Genomic DNA, 22,360 nt, shown 5'->3' on the forward strand with positions numbered 1-22,360 from the left:
ACAGTAGAACATGATCATTATTATTTTAAACATTCTACGCGACAACAACCTAGTAAGAAGCGGAAGGATTTTGTCTTTGTGCTGCAAAGTTTCAGGTGCTATTTGAACAGTCTGGATTACAGTATTATGCTGTGTAAACATCACTGGCATTTGCAATTTCTTTGGGCCGCAATTGGACATTCCTGTTTGCACATGGCTATTTTATTGTGAGGCACTGTTCACGTCAGAGGCTGAGCTAGATTGTGTTTGTTTACAGTGTAGCGTTGACTAGTTCCTAGTCAGCTGTAAAGTGTTGCACATCCATCCATCATCACCTGTTCTCATTTTGGGTTGTGGGTAAGAGAAGAGGGGTACACTGAAACCCCAGGCAGTTCCACTCATCACTCGCAGAATAAGAAGTCTTGTAAAAACAGCCTGTATCGCCTCATCAAGCTACCAAATCCTCAAAAAGCCTAAAAAGTTGTTCCCACTTGCATTTGAACTTTCTTTGAACTTGATGTCGTTAGTCAAACCGACTGCTGCGGTTCAATAAACTAAAGACACCGTTTCTTAAACTCCCAAAAGTTATAAATACACTCGTAAGTCTGGGAAATGAACCACGGGGTCATCGCTGCACAACCAGTTATTCAACCGAAAGCGGCAGCCGATAATGGCTTATTGACCAAAAGGGGGGGGAAGTGAAACTGATGTTGCTTCGCTGATATTTACGATTGCTAAATATTCACTCCCAGAAGCACTTACACAACACAGTAATTTCTTAGAGAGAAACTGTGAAAACAAGTCACCTGCTGTATTTACTGTATAAATATTACTTAATTGAGGCATGTGCAAAGAACCTGTCCTTTTTTTTTTTTTTTTTTTTAAATGACATATAATTGGAATTGCTTTTTAATTGCTTGTATACAAATTGGGTCTTTGGACTGCCTGCCCACTCATCAAGTAGATTTTTTTTTATTCACCTGCTTAGGAAAATGTGTCTATGAGTGAACAATTTAGCATTTCTAATTTACATAATAATCATAAAAAAAAAAAATGCATTTACAGTATAATGAGAGTTACTTATACATGGATTTTCCCTATTTGGGCACCGTGTTTGTCCACAAGGACACTTGAGTTCCCTCGCTTGACGCACAGATCTATCAAAAATAGCATTTATATTACTACTACTACTACTACTACTAATAATAATAATAATACCTATTTTATCATAGTAGCAATTTCTGTGTTTTTAAATACACTCAACAAAAATAAAAACTCAACTTTTTTTATGAGATGAACTCAAAGAGCTGCGTGTCTACCTCCGCTTTGCTCTCGCTATCCTTTACTACCTTTTCCCGTTAGCCGCTCTTGTTAGCCCGCTCCGGCTAACTCGCTTGCCCTAGTTCAACGGGATGCTCGCTTGCTCACGCCAAATAATTGGTAGAAATTGGTGGTAGGCTTGCGAAGTGTGGTCTCCCTGAGGCACCACAGTGCAAATATTGGTGCAATCGTTCTAATATTTTCGGAAGTGAGCAACTAGAAATGTCAACATAAATGTTGGTGACGATGAATCACAGTTTTCAGACATTAGGCGACATAAAGCTTTTCTACATTACACGCTTAACTCTAGCACAATCACAGTTTGACAAGCGAGGAGGAGCATTTTACATTGGGGTCAAAACCCATTTCACAAAAGAGACCACGGGAGCCACAAACCCTTTGGACAGATACAATTAAGATCGTTTTTCTTTCCCTTTTTATTTCTTTTACAGACACAGCCTTGAGCTGAGTGGCCCATTCTGAGCAATATGTCAGCACATCTGCCATATTGGATGTGGCCATTGTATTGGTCATAAAATCTGCAAAATATATTTGTAAAATGTAATTAAAATGATACAATACAATCAAGAGCAATGGTTCAGTGTTAATCCAATGAGTTCTGGCTTGATGATACAGTACATACCCAAAGATGAAAGTTAATGAACCATCTTCACAAATCACTTCACTTTGCCACAATCAATACGGGTATGGTGTTGAACTGTTGATGTATACTCAAGGTATGCTGTCTGTAAATGTTGTCTATGGTAATACTTGCCAGCACTTGTTGCAAAGGGTGCCATTCAAGACTACTGCGAATATAGAGAAGTAGCATCAAAAATATGGAGCAAAGTAAGTACTGACTCTAAATACATTCCATGTGCCGATCCCTATCCCCCGCTAGTAGGCGTCCACTATACATGGTTTTGGCGACATTGCAATATTTCAGCATCAAATAAGGCTGCTGTAGACTCCCTCTATTGTTGTCCACAGTCAGGAAGCAGCTGCTATCGCACAAAATCGAGTTAGCGTTATTTCTGAATCCAAACAGGAAGTGCTTCTGCAGCTGTCGTCTTCAGGAGTCCTGTTATCTTATGCTAGTTGGCCGGAAACCATTATCAGCCAATCACAGCCATGTGGACTGCACACCAGTTGGTTAAGTGAACCATGACATTACCAATGGCTGTGACTGCGAACCAAACTGGCAGAAACATTTTTTGATGGTGGATGAGATGCATTCAGAACTGCCAACAAAACTTGACATCTCACAGATGATATTACCCTACCAATCAATTAAAACTAACGACAACACCAAGATTTATCAGATGGCGGCAAAGCAATAATTTCATTACTTTGATAGATCAAGATAGATTTGCCCCAAATAACGGAGGATAGTTTACAGAAACAAACCTCAGCAAATATACAGATTTGCAAATATGTGGGGGTTCAATGTATTGACCAACCTTTTACAAAAAAAAATTATTGACCAACCTTTTGCAAAAAGAAAAAAGAAAGATTTTTATCCTTTGTATCTTGTGACTATTGTTGGAATTTGAGTCCTTCTTTTTGTCAAAGCGCAATGAGTAAAGACGTATATAGCTATATTAGCACTTAAAACAGTGGCTGTACACGTAATAAGGGTTTTGTTTGTTGAATTATTCCAGACATAATTGCTCTGCTTGTGCTGTTCGAGATGAAGGAGCACCGTGTAACAATGCAGACTGCTGTGTTAGCTTCTTGCGCTAGCTTCTTGTGTTAGCTGATGACTCACTGCCATAGTGCCATATGCTAATCACTTGTGATAAAAATGTATTCTATGTGTACGATTATTAGTGCCCTTACTATTATTTGACATGTGTTTTACATTTCAGTCTATTTGCTTGTTCTGTTAAAAAAAAAAGGAGCGCTGAATAAGGATGAAGAGTGCTATGTTAGCATCTCTGCTGATGTTCCTTAAAACATTGCCTGTACCGTTAATAAAGGCTTTATGATGGTGACAGTTTGAACTCTGGAGCCAATTATTCAAAATAGAATGGATCCCAATGGGAAATTGTTGTTTTGAAAGCGGATTGTGGTTGGAAGTATCGACAGAGAATACGCAGATGTGAGCAACACTATAGTCAGGGTCAGCTCAAGTTGAGAAAATCGAGTTGAGATCTCTTCCTGCAGCCTTGTCTCCAGGTAATTGTGTTACCACAGACAGGAACTACATTCTCAATTATACTTCCACCCATCCGTCCATTTGCCATGCCTATTATCCATGCAGTTCAGGGGATGCAGGGAGCCGCTGTACCAGAGAACAGAAGAAAAAGAACAGACAATTTAAAATTGTTGTGTTCACTAACTTTGTTTTTCGAAGAACCTTGGCAAGCTGGCTGCCGTAACTGATTGTAGGTCCAGGCTAAAAAACCCTGAATGTCAAGTCTCGCTTGTCCCCGGGCATCGGTGCGTGCATTTTTAATAAAGCACAATAAAAACAAGGACGTTTATGGAGTTCAGGACCTTCAACAAAGCTTAGGTTGTGCCCCTCCAAAATAAATAAATACAATAAAATAAATAAATTGGATGGCAATAGCAAATCAGGAGGTCAGCTTTCATCCAAAGAAATATTAAAGTAGACATACACAACTTAGAAAAAGTGAAGCATATTTTGGGTGAAATGTCACAATAAACCTAAAATACATTCTAAACTATATTACACACACAACACAATATGCAGCGCAATCTGTTGTTCAGGGAATTTAGTTTTTCTTAAAAATCAGGGCAGTGAAACGGATCGGATGATGCTTTGATACAGCGGAGTGGCATAGAGTCATCTGAGTTTGCAGATAGCTGGTGACTCAATGGTTGAATGTCAAATGTGAGTTTACTGTCTAGTAATACTCTGAGGTATTTAAAGTTGTCTGCTATTTCTCTTGCTTCATTGTTTATGTTGATGTGGTACTGGAGGACTGATGTAGTTATCCGAATACTTGAAGTAGTCCTTGCTGATAGGCTAATGCAGTCAATGGTGTAGACTGGTGTGTACAGGAAAGGACTCAACACACAGCCTTGTGGTGCTCCAGAATTGGTGTTGAGTACTGGTAATGTTGTTGCGCCACACAACTCGAAATCAACCAACAGATTTCCCGGTTTACCTAGAATTGATATTGAAATTTCCCTCTTCATGATCTGGTCCATTCTGATTTTTTTCCCCCAATTTGTTTTCCCCGGTGTTTTAATAACATATTTGTGATACGCTTAAATCAAAACACCGCAGGGCTCAAGATTCCTAATTCTTACATCACTACACTGAATGTCTGTGGCACATGGACACGTGCACATGCTGCTATTCGCAGTAACTGCCCATTTAGAGTCTTCAATGAACCTAACGTATGTTTTTACAATGTGGGAAAACACAAGTATGGGACAACATGCAAACTTCACACAGGAGTGCCAGAGCCAAGATTCAAACTCGAGACCTTTCGACTGCGAGGCAAGTATGCTAACCACTAATCCGCTGTGCTGTGACTGGAATCAAAACACATACAAAAAAAAAAAACAATATTTGTGATTTTCCAGCATTATCTACAAGGACGCAGTTATTTCATTTATATTCACGCCCTCCAGTATGTGTCCTTCAGCAAATGCTAGCATAAAAACAGACAACTTTGACAGTGTTATTCCTTTGCATCCACTGGGAAAAAAAACTTCCATCATTTTAGCTTTTTTTCCGCCGTGATGACGAAGGCTGAGTTTTTTAGACATCTCCCGCTACAAAGACTTTTTTGCCACAACTGCATCTCCAAATGCCCCAGTAACCTACGATCGATACCTTCAACAGAAGGAAAAAGACGGCCCCACAAAAAGATAAGTCTATTTTTACCTGTGGAGAGGCTCTTCTGTTCATTTTTTGAGGTGTTTTATCAAAGCATTTCTGATGCACTCGCACAGTCCCGGCGTCCTTCCTCTTTCCGAGCCACTATTGGCAGCCAAGCCATCATTCAGCCATTGTGGACGGGACGCTAACGATGAGTATGTATCGTATATGGAGCTCTTTATATACCAGGGAATGCCTTGAAGTGTTGCTTACATCAAACTGGACCTATTATGGAACATTTATGTGTGTGAACGGTTGCCTGTTTTAGTAGTCTTCTACATGTAGACAAATGATCATCTATCTATCCAAGCATTTTCTATATTGCTGTTCATTGTCCTCAATAGGGAGTAGATGGCCCTTGGGGACAGGTGGGGTCCAGCCACGACCAAAATCACATTAAAAGAAAGTCTGGATTGGTCCAACAGGGTCATGTTGGAGGTACCATTGTATAATGATGATACAGATACAAGAGTCCATTGTGTTTGGATCACTTACAGGGATTGTCTACATTCTAACACATCTTGATTTATTCATGACATTAATGTTGTTGTGGACAGCAGCTGGCCACTTAATAGGTTATGGACAGCAGCTGGACACTTTATAGGTATAAGTGTTTACATTGAGCTCAAAAGCAACGCCACTCCAGTAGCTAGACATCCTCCTAATTGCCGTCAGCCGCCGGCGCAGATGAAAGTTCGACTTTGTCGGAGTAAGCCGAGCAAGCAAATAGTGGAGCCTCTTGAATAGGAAAGCAATCCCCGCATAATGATACCACAAATCAGATTCTCGCTGCTCCGAGATTGCACCGCAAACAATGGGGACTTTATGTCGTCGTTCCAATTGAGGCGTTGTGATATGAAGTGCCGAGGTGCGTAGTTGGAGAAATGAATTTATTATCGCCATTATATTATTACACAAAGAGACTTAATTTGTCTCTTTTTTGCATATTGTTGTGATCCATCACGTTGGTGCTAATGACTTGACATCATATGTGACTTGCTCATCTGTCACACCTGGTCTCACCGATGCCGTTTTAGTACATTTGGGGTGGAATTCACAAAACTCACGACAAATCATCAGTTTTTTTATAATGAATTTGTATTTGAATGAAATGTGGTATATGCGGTGTGTGCAGCAATATCAAAGTCCTTGCTTTTATTTGATTTATAATATAATTTATTTATAGCTATGATATATCTGACTTTCTGCCCTCTTCAGCAGAACTCAATGGGGAAGAAGAGCGATTGCACTTTAACAGGATTCAAATAAATAAACTATACTAAAGTCTCCCAATAAGGCACTCTCATAATGTCTCTGCAGTGTCTCTTTAAAGTATATTGCTTTACCTCCACCCAGAGAAAGAAAAAAAAGTCTAGAGATTTACTCGGCCAGCTTTGGACTCCTCCATAACATTTCCATATCTCACATTTGACCTTTAATATTTTGACAGCGGACTGAATTGAGAGGAGACAAAGCCAATAGGATTTAACTCATACCGAGGCTTTGTCTTCCACATGCTTCAATCATGGCTATGGCCAAAAACTGCCATATTTCCTCAAATAGTCGCCTGGCAGTGTATTTTCTTCACTGCAGAAAGTACCTTGGGTTTATTTGATGAGATTTAGCTTTGAAAGTAGGACACAACCAAAGAAGCATATTTGAGGTACTTTATAGTGAATTTTACATTTAGTCTTCCAAAGTGGCAACCGGTCTGTTTTAGGTACATTTCAATGAATTGCAGTGAATCCAATGCAAGCTGTATGCTTACTCGAGTTAGCGCAGCTGTGAGACCATGCTAACGAGTGTCGCTTCAGCTTTTGTCAAAAGTGGTAAGAAACCCACAAGTTATGCTTTGAGGTGCTTTTCAAAGAATGAACATGATTTAAATGTGAGCTGCGCTTAATATGCCCACTCGGTGTGCACTTGTTGCACGGCCGTGAGACCATATCACATTTTTTGCAGTGTGTAAAACTAACAACATTTTTTTACTTATCATAACAATCCATCTGCCAACAAGTGTAAGACCCCACTCGCACCTGAGCTCCTCCATCTTAAGTGCTCGGCGGTCTCCCCGGCGGTCCCTTTGAGTATATCTGAGAGGCCCAGGGTTCTTTGAAGCACCTCTCGTGTGTGCTTAACATAGCAGAGCCCCATCTGTTGAAGACAGACACAAGTAGCATAGCATCGGGAGTAATTTTTAGCGTGTAATGCTTTTTCTTTGGCTTTAGTGAGGATGACAATAAAACAGGATGTGTAACTTATTGCGATTTAGCGGTAACTGCAACAGAAGCATTTTCTTTTTCTTTGGCTCCATACCCATAGAAGAAACGAAGAGATAAAATGTGACAATAGCATAGAACAGGATGTAACTTATTGACACCAAATAGACGTCAATTTAACCAGAAATTTTACATATTGTAACGTAGCTACATTGAAGCAACAGAATCGGTACTGTGTATCCATTTTTGTTTTTCCTTTGCTTTTCTGGGGGTTTCAAACACAGACCAAATAAAATGTGATAGCATCCGCGCCCTGGCAAAAACTTAATCCTTAACACCCATTCGCCACGCGGCATTAAAACTCTACAGACGGGCTGGCATTAACCCTCGATGATGACAACGTGTAATTGTTCAATTTGCATCAGGCGGCGGAGTAAACAATGAAGACGTTTTCGTGGAGGGATTAGGGAAGACAGGAGGAAAAAAAAACTCCACGTGGGAAGGCATTAGCATAACAACGGCAGGTCGGCGTACCTGCCTGCTGTTCACTTGTGTCTATCACTCGATATTTTACCACAGGGATGAATAATGGTCGGCTCTCAGGTGATGTTCACCTTCAATTGGGGGAAACATGACTCATGTGCTGGAGTCAATGGAGGGATGAGGTCACATTGTAAATCACTGCCAGTAATGTTCAGGTTACACACATGTTACATATATAACTATATACAGTACAGTACAAAAAAGAAGCCAAACACACAAGAACAGTACTGCTTCAGTTGCTATGCTACCATTACCCCAGGATGCTAAACTATGGCCGTTTACGGAGAGGAGGGGGATTCCACTACTGATCGTATGGCACAAACACTGACGAGTCAGTTAGTAAGCAGTGTGGTCCCCTCGCATGAACTTAAAAAAACAAAATCCCTGTAAAGATGCTTTATTTTGAGCCTCGCCGCTGAGCTGTGTGCTGTCGAAAGCATATGGCTTGCACACGACGCAAACACACATCTCCTGCCAATGCTAGGTACACTAACAAACCGGCGGGAGGAAGTTTTCCGGACTTAACTTTTAGGATAAAAGACGTTTGTGCATCTTTGGAGAGTGATCCAAATGGGAAACAGAAGAGCTTTTTTTTGGAGCTGGCAGTATGATGACGCTCCAAATAGCAGATTCAGATGAAGACTGCAGTGTGGAAAAAAAGATATATGCAATTGGGTGGACATGTCTATCAGAACAGGAGACATGGAAATGTCTCAAGGAAGGATCTATGCCGTCAAAGACATTATAAGGTAGTGTAGAGTTTCAATAGTCAGGTTTCCATCCTAAGGTTTCGAATTTTTTCGGACATGCGACTTATGCCCGTGTCCATCTGTTATTCTTTTGTGAATATTGAGAGGGGGACTCCATAAAAATGTGATCCAGCAGTAATTTAAAAGAAGAAGACTAGGAAGCGACTGCGCTGTTACAATGAGGTCGTATGAGTTGTCTTTTGTAATTCTTGGTCAACCGTAGCGTTTCTTTACTGTTTTCCATCTAAAGTAGCATTAATATTCGCTTCTTTAATTAATTCCAAAAAAAATTCTGTTTCGTCGTCACCCCCCAAACATACCTTACTTTATCGTCCGCCATTGATTTGTGAGTACAAACATACGTGTGAAGTAATATCCAGTCATAACGTGCGACGTAATATCCGGTCTTGCCGGCGGTTTCCATAGCCAAAATTCGCATTTTCCTTTTTTGAATGCGCTTTAAAATCCACCCCCTCTAAGCGTAAAAACTTTTTGGGCCCTTTTTCGAATTTCTAGCGTTTCCATTCAGTTTTATTTTCGCATTTCGTGAAAATCTAATAAAAAAATTGTGGATGGAAACCCAACTCGTTAGACCTTGCAAACATCAAAGAGAGGTTAGTCTCAGCAACAAAATGTTTTCGAAACTATCAAATTACTGTTCAGTGAGTCTTATTTTTTTTCTGTAAACATGGAAATTGTGAACAAAGCTAATGCACGTTTTAGTTGACATTACAAATGTTAAGCGTATTCAACAGCGCTAATGTAGCTATTTTGTAAAAATCTAAGACTTTTAGTCTCCAATGAATCTTCTTCGTTTCTGTGATCGTCAAAGTCGTCAATATCAAAATTCATTTTAGAGTTTTGCGGATCCAACATACCTGTTTGTGTAAACATAAAAACCATTTCATTCTCTTAAAATTATTATTATTATTATTTTTTTGCAAACACCAAAGACAGTTTTTAGTGGACCACATACATCAAATACAATTCAGCATCTTTGACTTCATCTGATTTGTTAACATCAGAGACACCAACATGTTTTTGTAAATAGCGAAGGCTATTTCATTTTCTCAATGAACTTCAAATGCAGTACCATTAACATACATGTTTTTGTAAACATCAAAAAACAATTAGTCTTTCAGTTCAAAAAAAAATGTATACAACTGGTGCATGCATACATGATGCCCGCGAAAAGCAGATTTTGTTTTGTAAGGATGGTGTATTTCCCACCTGCTGCCGAGAACACAGACGACATTTAACGGGCGACATGTTGAAATGTGGGAAATTTGTGAATTTCTATCAGCAAACCATGCATCACCTTGACAGGTTTTGAGTGTGCCTGCTACATAAAAAAAAAAAGTGTTATTTTGGGCTCCAGACTGTACCCGCTGAAGAGCTTACGCCGAGTAACATACTGTAGCTGACAAGAAATAATTGCCAGGTGCACTTGTCAACACTTTGCTATGGTGTAAATATAAAAAAACTCCAAACTTCAGTCTTATGTGTGTCACTGAGAGAGAAAGTGCAACATTCCTTTTACTTTCAATCAGACGCCATCTAAAAAGATGAAAAAAACATTTTTCTCCCATTTGCGCATTCGTTTTCTTACATCAAACATATTCAACAGCAATCTCCTGGTGAAAATGTTATTTTTAGGGGTCTCGAACATAACCAGTCTGACTGGAAATTCTTTTGAACATGTCTTTTAGAACAGGTTGCATGAAAAAGTCTCAAAGACCGTTGTCATCTAAGGCTTAAACAAGACATAATGTGCACGTTTTAAAGATTGTTGAAAGTCTTCAATTAATCTTACCGTGCACACATTTGTATACGCCAAAGCTCATTTAGTCTTCAGTGAACCTAATATACATCCTCGAGAGCCCCTATCCAGCCTGTTTTCCGAGTTTCCCTCTTTCAGCGCAGCTGAATCTAATGATCAGCTCATCAGCAAGCTTTGCAGAAGCCTGATGACGATCCTGATCATGAATCAGGTGTGTTAGTGGAGAGAAACATGGAAAACAGGCTGGATAGTGGCTCTCGAGGACCGAACTTGGCCACCCCTGATCGGACCTAACGTACGCAGGACATTTGTTGTTGTTGACATATTAAAGACAGTCCGGTGTCTTTAAGAAGCCAGAAATGATTTCCAAACAGAATGACTTCAATGTTGCCCTTCCGTCCAGATCCCGCAGGTGAGTTACGCCTCCACGGCTCCGGAACTGAGTGACAACACCCGCTACGACTTTTTCTCCCGGGTGGTGCCGCCGGACACGTACCAAGCGCAGGCCATGGTGGACATCGTCAAAGCAATGCGCTGGAACTACGTCTCCACCGTGGCCTCGGAGGGCAACTACGGCGAGAGCGGAGTCGAGGCGTTCATCCAGAAGTCTCGGGAGGACGGTGAGTGAGTTGTGTGTGTGTGTGTGTGGGGGGGGGGGGGGGGGGGGGGTGAGAGGAGGGGTGCTTCATCCGAGTGGACATATTGTACTGTGCTGCAGTAAATTGCCCAGGCAGAAATGAATTAGTTCCAGAACAAGGAAAACGTTGAAAGCAATTTGATAGAATCTCTGAAAGGCTTCATGGAGCTTTTAAAATTATCGTTAAGGCTTCACATATATGACATGTAAATGGTTAGAGGTGTCAAACACACTCTGCGTTCCGTTCATCAGTGTGGACAGCTGACCTTTGGCAAGAGAAGCAGGGTTCACCCTGGATTGTTCACGAGTCAAACACAAAAAAAACTGACAAATGACAATCCACACTCATATTCATGTTCTCAATGAACCTAACATACAAACTCCATACAAGAAGACCAGAGCTGAAATTTGAACCCTGTCCCATAAAACTGTGAGGCAGACTTTAACCACTATAGCACCGTGCTGCAACTCTATCTTTGTCTGTTTTTTTTTTTTTTTTTTTGGCAAACTGGGTTGCGTTGTAGGAATGAAGCATGGAATCCACTTATGTATTGATTAACGCTGTCTGTTTCAAAAAAAAACACATCCCCCTTCTGTAAAACTGCACTCTCGAGATGACGTTTGCAGGGTGTGAAAATAAAAAGAAGAAGTATTGCAGACGTTCTAAGATGCTCATCCAGCACCACTGCTGGGAGTATAAAAGTAACAGCATTAGCCACTAATGCAGCAATTTAAAGCATTACTAAACAAAATGTTTAAAAGGGCGCATTTAAAGGAAATGGACTTTAATTGGTTGTCAGTATATCGGTTTGTAGTGTATGCACCCTGCAATTATTTGAAAATTCCGTTCCTAATTTGAGTTTCACTTAGCAACATATTTAGTAGGAAGTTTGCCCACAAAAAAAGTCTCAAGAAGCCATGCATGAAAAAAAATACAGCAATCATTATTTGGACCTTGGTCTTGGTTTTGGCATTTTCCAGAAAAATGTGTGACTAATGGTCCCCCCCCCCCTTCCTTCATGATCCATTTTCAACAAGTCCTCTGTAGGGTAAATCAGTTCAATTAATGATTAAATCAATAATTGTTGATTATTAAATTATTAACACAAGCAGCGTGTTTTGCTGGGCCTGTCGCCAAGCGATGGCGAGCCATGAGGTCGTCTTGCGCTGGCGGTCACGCCGGCCGTGTGCTGGCCCTCAGCTAGCAGCTGTGCCAGATGAAGAGGGGACCCCAAAGGGCAGGGGAGCCAGGAGTGTGAACCACAGGCGACTTTTTATAGTTGGGGTCCGGTCTGAGGTTTCACAGAGACCAGGGCGGACATTTACCAGCCTTGGAGAGAATTTGGGTAATTTTTTTATCCTATGTTAGCCGAGATTCTGAGGTCAAAACTCAATCAATGCAAACACGTACAGTTGGACACATCAAAAGAAATGTTACCTAGAGTTTACAACTGTTAAACATGCACACAAATGAATAGTTAAGTGGGGAATATGCCACACAAATCAAACATGAAGTCAACATTTAAAAAATGGCAAACACATAATATTTCATAATTCAATCATTCTGTTGCAAAATAAGACACTCAGGTTTCGGAAAAGTTTTTTTTTTTCCTTGTCAGTCAGTCTCCTGGATGCAGAGCGGGTAGGGTTGATTGTTAGCGGAGGGTAGACAGCCGGTCTCGTGGTCAACCACCCCCACCTTGGCGTGCCCAGGACAAAGAAATGTAGTTCCTTTGTCCTTGATGAGGTTGTAAGAATTACAACCGGCCGATAATCGTTACACCTCCAATAAATACGACCACATTGGTCATTTTAACATGCATGAAAATACAACTAAATCGAGCGTATTCCCCGACAGCTTCCCCTAGAGGAACAAGACGTCCAATTAATACGACCGAATTGGTCGTTTTTTACCGTGCGCATACATACGACCAAATAGAGCGTAGTCCACGACAGGTCCCCCGCGTCACAAGACAAACAAGACGTTGGTACGTTCTGCGCATGCTCCTTCTTTACATCAATACATAGTCACTTTTGGGAATTTGTCGTCACTTCTGGCATGAGGTTAGGAAAAGGTTGTAGTAGGCTTGACGTTACAAAACATGTAGACAACGCTAAAACAATCACTGGCCTGTTAACTCAGTCATATAGACACTAGTCTTCCGACCAGATGACCCGGGTTCGAGTCTCAGTAACTGTTATTGTTCAGTTTACTATTTTTTGTTGTTGCTATTTCCATGGCCGATAGGGGTCGCTAAGCTACAATACTTGGTCATCATTTGACTGAAATATCTCCACATTGGGTAGCCTCAAAAATCTCTTTTCAGGAAACAAAACAAATTGCAAAAAAAGTGGTTTTTGAGCCATTGCCATTTTCAACACTTGATATTGGTTTATAACAGACTTACCAGTAAAATAGATCTGTTAAAATACATGTACTATATTTAAAATTTGCCAAATCTGCCCAAGAGCGACAATATGTAATAAATATTGGATGTAAGTTGCCCATCACTAGCCAGGGCCATCAACGTGAGAGAGGTGTATTCGCATGTGGCTTGGCTAAATAAAGTAACGGAATGCTGAGCGACATACGTTCTCCAAGCCTTTGATCTGCTCCAAGTGGGCGGGTGTCTGACTGCACCATGAAACCGCTCTTGGCAGCACGATGCCGGATTGGCAACGCCACAAACTCCTCTGCAGCGCTCACTTCCGTGGCTCCCGTGGAGTCGACTCCCAAAACTTCCAGCACATGCTTGTCACCGTATTTTACGCAATCTTTAATTCCCGCCCATCACTCTCTTTGCCATTTTGTACAAACAGTATGAAATATGAGGAATGAATCAGGGCTCATCGGCAGTTAAATTTAAAGTCAATATTTCCTCCCAGTGAAGACGAGTCTTCATTAAAAACTTGCAGCGTTAAGACTGCGGAACAAATTTAAGCTGATATTTCACTTTGTGTAAGTGTTATTATAATTCCACGAGCACACTTGCCCGCTTGATTCACTTTGTTCCATTGTTTAAGGCTTAATATTTACAGAAAGCAGTCCAGTAAATTATGTGAGTCAGCTGCTTCAGCAACAACCCCGCAGTGACCTGCTTTGAATTCATAGTCTCGCTTGCCTCCCTTAAGAGAACGAGCAATAAACGTGAGAACAAAGTGAGTTAGGTGCTGAATATGAGAAGAAATATGAAGACCAAGCGAGGGGAGGGCTTGATTTCTGTTTTTCAATCTATCACACCTGGTAAACACCGTGGCCTTGAACGCTCTCTTTCTTTGTACATTTCCAGCAGATTGCTATCTATTATGAGCTGACCCAGGATGCCACACTCACTGTGATAAAGTGAAATTACTTCTGTAAAAATCACACACAAGTTCGAAAACATCACCAAAGTGGAAGTGTCTGCTGTCCAAATTGAAACAACAAGTTGCTTGTTCAGACTTGTTTCACCGTAACAGATTGTGTTAGGATATAACTACACGATACTGGAAAGTTTGCAAAATTGGATGGTAGCGGGTTATACCAAAGATTTTTGGTTCCATACTCTGATCAGAATCAGAATCATCTTTATTGGTCAAGTATGTCTAAACACACACGGAATTTGTATCCGGTAGTATAAGCCACTCAAGTACGATTGAACAAGCAATCATAAAAAAAAACAAAAAAAAAAAACGTGACACCTAAAGTACCGAGAGTCTTTCTGTGGTGTAGTCGTAGTTAGTTTTGGGGGTATGGTTGAGGTAGGTGGACCCAGATGCAGGGAAGCAGGGCGAGCTGGCAGAGGTGAAGTACGAATGAATACGTAATGAAACAAAAACAAGGAAACAAACAAGGTAGCCGAACGCCTTGGGATCCCATCGGAGGAGCTGGCTGAAGTGGCTGGGGAGAGGGAAGTCTGGGCTTCCCTGCTAAAGCTGCTGCCCCCGCGACCCGACCCCGGATAAGCGGAATTGAGGACGGAACGGAACAAACAAGTTAGCGACTGGGAAACAAAACCACAAAGTCCAAAAACGACAAGCAAGGCGAGACGTAGGGTGGGTTGGGGGAGGTGGGGGGTGGGTTGGGGGAGGTGGAGGGGTGGCGGCGACAGGGCAAAAAAGCGGCATCATGACATGAAGAAACAACAATGAATCGACGTAGACAGACGGGAGATGACAGACTATATACAAACACACGAAACACACCTGGGCAAGACACACTACGTGTGTCTACAATCTACTGATTGGTAGACACACGAGGAGGGGCGGGCAAACACAAGGGAGACACACAAGGAAAAGAGAACATAACACAGATTGTGACTAACTAAAGAGACTTTAAAACAAAATCTAATTAAACCTAACACAAACAATGACAGTACCGGACAATAAAAGCTGTGCAAGTAATGTGGAGAATCATCAAGCAAAAAGAGAGTGAACTTAACTCTTTGACCGCCATAAACGTTATAAAACGTTTAGTAAAAACCTACGGAAGGGCGCCGAGGACGTTAAAAGACGTTCACTATGTTTTTTTTGTTTTTTTTTGGAAACGGGTGGAGGAAAGCCTTGGGCAGCTGTGCTGAAAGTATCAAGCAGATCTGGTTAGTATAATGACTCGTTTTGGCCCCTAGATGGCAGCGATGACTCTCTTTGCACAAGGTTGGATGGGCCGCCCACCGTGGGCGTCAGTAGAAGACGTGAGGCGGAGCTAAAGTGTTGAGGGGACAATGGCTGATGAAGCCACAATGGCGAGGTTGCAAGCAGCTCACGCTTGAGCACTTGCAACCGTTCTATCACCACATTTTTTGCGATTAAATCGTTTACACCCATAATGAATTGCAGTCGATCTATTATTCAAAGATTTGAAACATCAATATGGACAAGTTATTTTGTAAAATAAAGCACAACTGACAAATACTCAGATGTTGTTCATCTCTGTCAGGGTGTGGGATGGTGGTTGGGGCGCCACAAAGCATTTATGCTTAGGGCAGCAAAATGGCTGCAAATGTTGCAGTTGTACTTAGGAATGCAGAGAATGAATTGGGATGGTTTCAGACTATTCTACGCTGAAAGGCAGGTGGCAACCAGCGTGCCAGCATATCGGACGCAAAACAAGAGGCTGATTGCGTAAACAATTGTGAAATGGCAGAAACAAAAAATATTGTAAATATTGTCTCTTCAACAATACAATTTTGTAGCTTGTGAATGTTTTAATGAATGACTTTGAGCCAGGCACGAGAAGGACCTGACAAAACTCCCATCAAATTTAGCAATCAATATATTTCTGCAAACTCAGTAATAGGTCAATTTGTCTTCCACTCATACTTTCAATTACATCATTTAAAACTTCATTTTGCACTTTGCGGCGCTCTCCAAAAATTCCATGGTGAGAACCAACAGCGCAACCTCGAGTGCAAAAAAACTCTTTTAAATCCTTCAGTCTTCACCACTTGTGTTCCTGTTGCCAACGAGCCATTACAAAGTAAGGGAACATGCAATTTAGCGCCTGCTCTTTGGAATGTAGACTATATTAGGAATTGAGAGCCTGTGCTGGGCTGCTTTCAGACTATGTTTGGATTTTATAGGCTACGCTGGGATGGGAAATTTTTTACTGTGGGAGAGATTGTCGAATACTATTGAAGATGATGGGATGCTTTTAGAATAATTAGTGTGGTAGACTTTGCTGAATAACATTTTGTAATATTATAAATAGCAGTTTAATCACACATTTCTTATTCTCTAATAAACTTAGATAACTAAATACTGTATTCATTTTGAGACCCAACTTCAACTGGAATCAGGCCTCTCAGGGATGTTGATTACTTTGGAACATTCGCCCCAATAGATGTCATTAATCAACTTAATGAAACACAGTGTCAATAAGACCCCTAACAAGATTTCCCCGGCAAACCGACGGACTGAGAAAGCCTACTAATGGAGTCACCGCCATCCCCGTTTGATGGGGAGGATTACAAGCATTGGCTGCACAATTTGGGTGACTTAAGTTGATATATGCAGAGAATGCGAAATGAATCAGGGGGAGTCAACAGCACTACATTGCTCCATTGAAGCAAATACTCAAGAATAAGTCTTAAAAAATGTATGGAAATGCTTTTTTTTTGGGGATCTGTGATGATTTATTTATCGCTAGTGTTTTCCCAAGACCATCCATCTATGATGAATTAAACCCTCCAAAAGCACTAAATTAGACTGCACTGATTAAAAGTTCCATATTTTGTCTCAAACCTACAGCCATTTGGTCCTTGTAATGACTAAGCTGCACATTAATATGCGGTTAATGTTTGCTCGTCATATAAACTCCCCAAATAGTCTTGTACTAGCAAATAACAATTTTCCAAATGCCTCACTGACACTCATTAAATCAACCATGAAAAATTAATTATAGGAATTATAGGTACTAGGGTGATTTATTTCCAAGGAAAGTACGGTCATAAGCGAAAGGACAAGTGACCGCTCGGGCGTGGGAATTGATGGCACTCGATGAAAAGATTGGTGTTCATCGAAATGATGACAAATCGCCCCGAGGGGGAGCTTGTAACAGAAATCAAACACACAGTGGCTCTCAAAATAGGATTTATCATTTGGCCACATACGTACCCCAAAATGCTACAGTTGGAAATCCATGCAATAGTTGGGACGTATGGGTGTCACGATACATTCCATACATTTCACACTTTTTAACCACATGAGCATGTGCTTTAGCATGAGGTGCCAAATTCGGGCTAGTGGATGTCATGGCTCTGCAATATACTTAGTATAATATACGCAGTATGTCAAACGCAAAGGCAACTTCAGATGAAGTCAAAGAAAATGCTGCAAAAATTCACATGGTTAAAACTGTTATTAATGCATTTGTCTACATTGTTCATTACCCGAAAGAGAAGACAAGCTATTGACATTACACTTTCCTAAAAACAATATTTAAGATGTTAATCTGCATATAAATTAGATGACTGTTTTTTGTTGTTGTATTTTTTTGTGTGATGATTTCAGATTCTTCACCAATTTTCACTTTTCGTTCTGTACCGGTTTGTTCCCTAACTGCAGTGATTCCCAACTAAGATGTGAGCACATTACATGGCGCTATGTGGAAACATTGAATCATTTCTTACCAAGATGATAAGAAAATATTCAGTCATTTCCTAAGACTGTCAATAAGATGGCAAACACCTTGTTTCCCTGGGGAGACAAGTGTTTTGATTCTGATGATTAGAGTTTACATGTCTGTTTAAGCGGACTTATTCAAGTGAGATACAGCTTTTTGTTGTTGTAAATCTTAGAAGAGTTATATATATATATATATATAACAAAAGCATGTTTATTTATTTAGAGTTCACATTTTTTAATTTGTTATGCATTTTTTTTTTACGTTTAAATTTAGTTAAAAAGGGATCATGCCTGAGAATTAAATGTTTAAATTAAGAAGAAGAAATAAAATGATTTTCATATCATAATCAGTTGTGTTAGATTGCACTTTTGGAGGTCATCATCAGGCCAAATGAGTGTGGGGGTATAATGAAAGGGTTCAGGGGTACACAAGAAAAAAAAAGGCTGAGGGTTTGAAGCCATGACTTTTTCTAAAACGAGTAGACCTTGAAACCAGCAACCAGCCCATGCAAATATCAGATATGGGTCACTTTAAATGTATATGGAAATCAACAGGCATCAAGTCAGAAAGAGGCACTTAAACCTGCAATGTAAATCGAGCCTTAGCCTGTAGTTAAGTTGACTTTCATGCAAATTCTCCGGCAAGATGGCACTTGAGAGATGTCCCTTGTCTTTACTTCCCACAAAGCAATAAGAGCAAAGATATTCAAACGTCGGTCGTAGTCGTCGCCCGCAGGGGAAAGCTCAAGCGCGACGTTCCCTCTTCCATCCACAAAGCCGGCTAATATCCGAACACTGTAGCCCTCTCAACCTCTTTATTACACGACAAGACCAAAATAACCCCTTCCGAGTCCCTTCAGATTTGTCCTGTCGCAATTTGCTTAAACAATTACGCGTGGTGGCTTAATTGGGCGAGCCGACGAGCTGAATGATGATCTGGCCGACTTAACGGTGGAGTGACCCCTCTTAGCGGGAGATGTATCGCACCAGGCAATTCTCTTAAGCAAGTAACGCCACGTGAACCTTGATCCGAAACATTAGTTATCACGTCGTTCCGTCGGGAGAAGCGCAGCGCCTCACGTGATCTATGTGGGAATAATTGCCCGTCTCCTCATTTTTCATGCAAGGAAATATTCCAATGCGGGAAAAGTCGACAAGCAGAAGCCATAGATTAGGGTGTGGGGGAGGTTACGGGTGCTTGGTGGCGGGGGAGCGTGATATTGTTTAATTGATCCCGAAGTACCCTGAGGGGGATTCTGCGGCAATTGGCCGAAAAATGCAACGTGAATTGCTGCAGATAAGGTAAGCCAAGACAGTATGCGAACAGCGGGAAATAAAAGAGAGCGTGATTCACCCAGTGACTACTTTTACATGCAGGAAATCACCCCTTTTAAAACACGAACAAAAACAAAACACGCGCAAAACCCCGAATATGCTCTTATTCACGAATAAGAGCCCTGGGTTACTCCATTCATAACGGAATTCTTGCTCATATAAACGCATTCGGAATATCTCGATCGATCGGGGCCATTTTTTTCGTTGCGCGCATGCTCGCTCTTTTCTTCTTCGTCTTCTTTTCTTCTTCTTCGCTTATTTGATTCGCAAGGAATCTTGATCTATGTAGTCACGACTTTTTTTGCGCAGCTCCGTTCTACTTGCTGAAGGAGCCTCCCCCCTTGAATACATTGATCTCTCCATTGCGTTCTCACATTATTTTGTGTCTCTACGGCCAAAACGCCACAGTTTGTGCCTATATACGCACATAGTAAATACAAGTAGATAAGTCCGTGCTTCTGGTGCGTAACCCACCGGAAAATACTCAAGCCCTTGTCAACAAACATGACTCTTGCAGCAAAGAAACACTTTTCTGGAGCGAGGAGGAAACCGACTACTTTATTTACGGAGGTTAGTGACATAAATATGTCTTTTATTGAACGTATAGTAAGTTAAAAGCGGGAAATGACGTTATTTACGTATGGGTTATTCCAATCGAGCACAGATTAGCATGTAAACGGGAGTAACTCTTTCCGCCACGCATGTAAACATGTTACCTCAATTGTTTCAGAAACCGGAATTCTGACCTTAACCCGAATATTGGAAACGTAGTCATTGTGTACCAGGCCTAGAAAAAAAACTAAAACGTAGACTACATTATATAATGTTTGCATTTTTCCCCAAACGAAATATGCCTGCTGTCCAATAACTAACACCAATGTACAGTCGTAACTGAAATATAGGCTTATTTTCTATCTTTGGTTGATATTTATATTTTATATTTATTTATTATATATTTATAGTGTCTCACCAGGCATGAACCTCATCGCACGTCACTGCTTTTCATATGGTCTCTCTATATTGTGGATGGTTCTGGAAACTAATTACCATCATGGACACTAAACCGTCCAAGCACTGGATGGACCTTGTCCAGCAATTATCACACATCTAGACCTCCAGCCAAGAATCAATGTGATTTTTTTTTTTTGTCTCCCTGCATGTGGACTAGTAGGCCCGTGGAGCCACTAAAGTGGCAGAGCATCCGTAGGATTAGTTTTAGATTAGAATATTGAGTTATTGATTACCATCTGGGAAACTGGGCCATCCATCCTTGCTGTGTGTGTGTGTGTGTGTGTGTCTGTGTCTGTGTGGGGTGGGGTGCAATGCCATGATAGGAGGACTATAATTTGTCAAGAGTTAAAGTGAATGTATAAAATGCATGATTGTGTTGGATAGATTTTTTTTGGGGGGTGGGGGGGGGGTGGGGGGGGGGTGGATACGTACTGTATATGAGTGGCCAACGTAAACCTTTTCACTTAATTTCCTTGAAAATAATCAGTTCTATCCATTAAAAAAAAAATTCATAATAATAACAATTTAAGAAAATTAGTAGCAAGTTGTGACAAACTGAAAGTTTATTTTTGCTCGTACGAAATGTAAGCGGAATGGAAGTTGTCTTGTGTAATACGCTGTGGTAGGTGGGCGGAAACTGAGACAAAAAGTCAAATTAACGATTTATTAAATAAATACTTAAAATAAAATAAACATTTTATTTATTTATGTATTAATTTGATTTGATTTGTTTGTTTTTGAGCAGATTAAACAATATGACATGTTCGAAAAAGCCAAACATAATACATCATAAGAAATAATTTGAAAATAATTGTGGCAAAAAAAAAACATCATCATATACACCAGTGGCAATAAAGCATTTTGTATTCTGCATTGATAAATGTATTTGTAATGCATTATTTCATTGGACTCTATGAGCAACTCAAATCTCAAAACAAGCAGCACATGCACAGGCTCAGCTTATGTTTACCCGTGAAAACATAAATCTAAGAGAAGGCTTTTTTGGAACATGCTGTGGTCAAATGATACCAAATTGGAGCATCAAATCAACCCACCATGTTCTGGAGGATTTAAAAGAAAAAAATCAGTCTGACCTAATGCTAGACTCCTCCCCAGCTAATTGTTAGCTAGTCAAACATTAACTGAGTTTCATGTCAGTTATGCATTTAATTGAGAGGACTATGAAGTGATACACAATGCAGATACTGAATTTGGAACATTAAAAACAACGTGATTGTGAATGCATAAGAACGGCAAACTAACGCAAGTGCATACACTGGGTGCTAAGTGGCTAATGTGCAGCTACATCAAATCCCCATCTATTTCTATACAAACCATTCAAATGTAAATTTCCCATTATAGTTTCAACAGTTATTTATTAATTTATTTATTTTTTAAATGTGAGTAATATTAAGAGGAGCAGGCGATTCATGTGTCTGCTGAGGGACAATGGCGTCCTTGGCCCCTTTTAGCATCAAACTCAACTTTGCTCTGGTGTACTCATAATTCAATTACTTGGCAGCGTCCACTCCCACCGTTGTGGCACACTTTCGTCCATTTGCCAAAGCGTGCGCTTGCACTAATGGCAAATAAATGCAATTGAGTCGCAAAAGAACCTTAAGAGGTGCTGCTGTCAAGACGCCCTCATGTTAGTGAAGCAAAGTGAAAAATTCTGCCGCGACCGTTCGCTTTCGCGGCCCGTGAAGTAACCTTGACGTGAGGAACCGAATCGCATTTAGAGACGTGGTAAAAAGAAGACACAAACAAGATTTCCATATGGTAATAGGCAGCACAGTGAGATACAAATAGGATTGCTATTATTCCATT

General features: G+C 40.6%; 1 protein-coding gene across 1 annotated transcript in view; it reads left to right on the plus strand.

Moving 5' to 3' along the window:
- Nucleotides 1-22,360, plus strand: part of LOC147167572 (metabotropic glutamate receptor 4-like) — a 140,698-nt gene that overhangs the window by 60,757 nt on the left and 57,581 nt on the right. Inside the window, exon 3 of the mRNA XM_086088122.1 lies at nucleotides 10,850-11,066. Coding sequence (XP_085944248.1) covers nucleotides 10,850-11,066 — 217 coding nt within the window. The remainder of the gene's footprint in view (nucleotides 1-10,849; nucleotides 11,067-22,360) is intronic.

Source organism: Leptonotus elevatus, chromosome 10 (assembly GCF_054856555.1).
Source record: "Leptonotus elevatus isolate MCC_2025b chromosome 10, RoL_Lele_1.0, whole genome shotgun sequence".
NCBI classification, from domain to species: domain Eukaryota; kingdom Metazoa; phylum Chordata; class Actinopteri; order Syngnathiformes; family Syngnathidae; genus Leptonotus; species Leptonotus elevatus.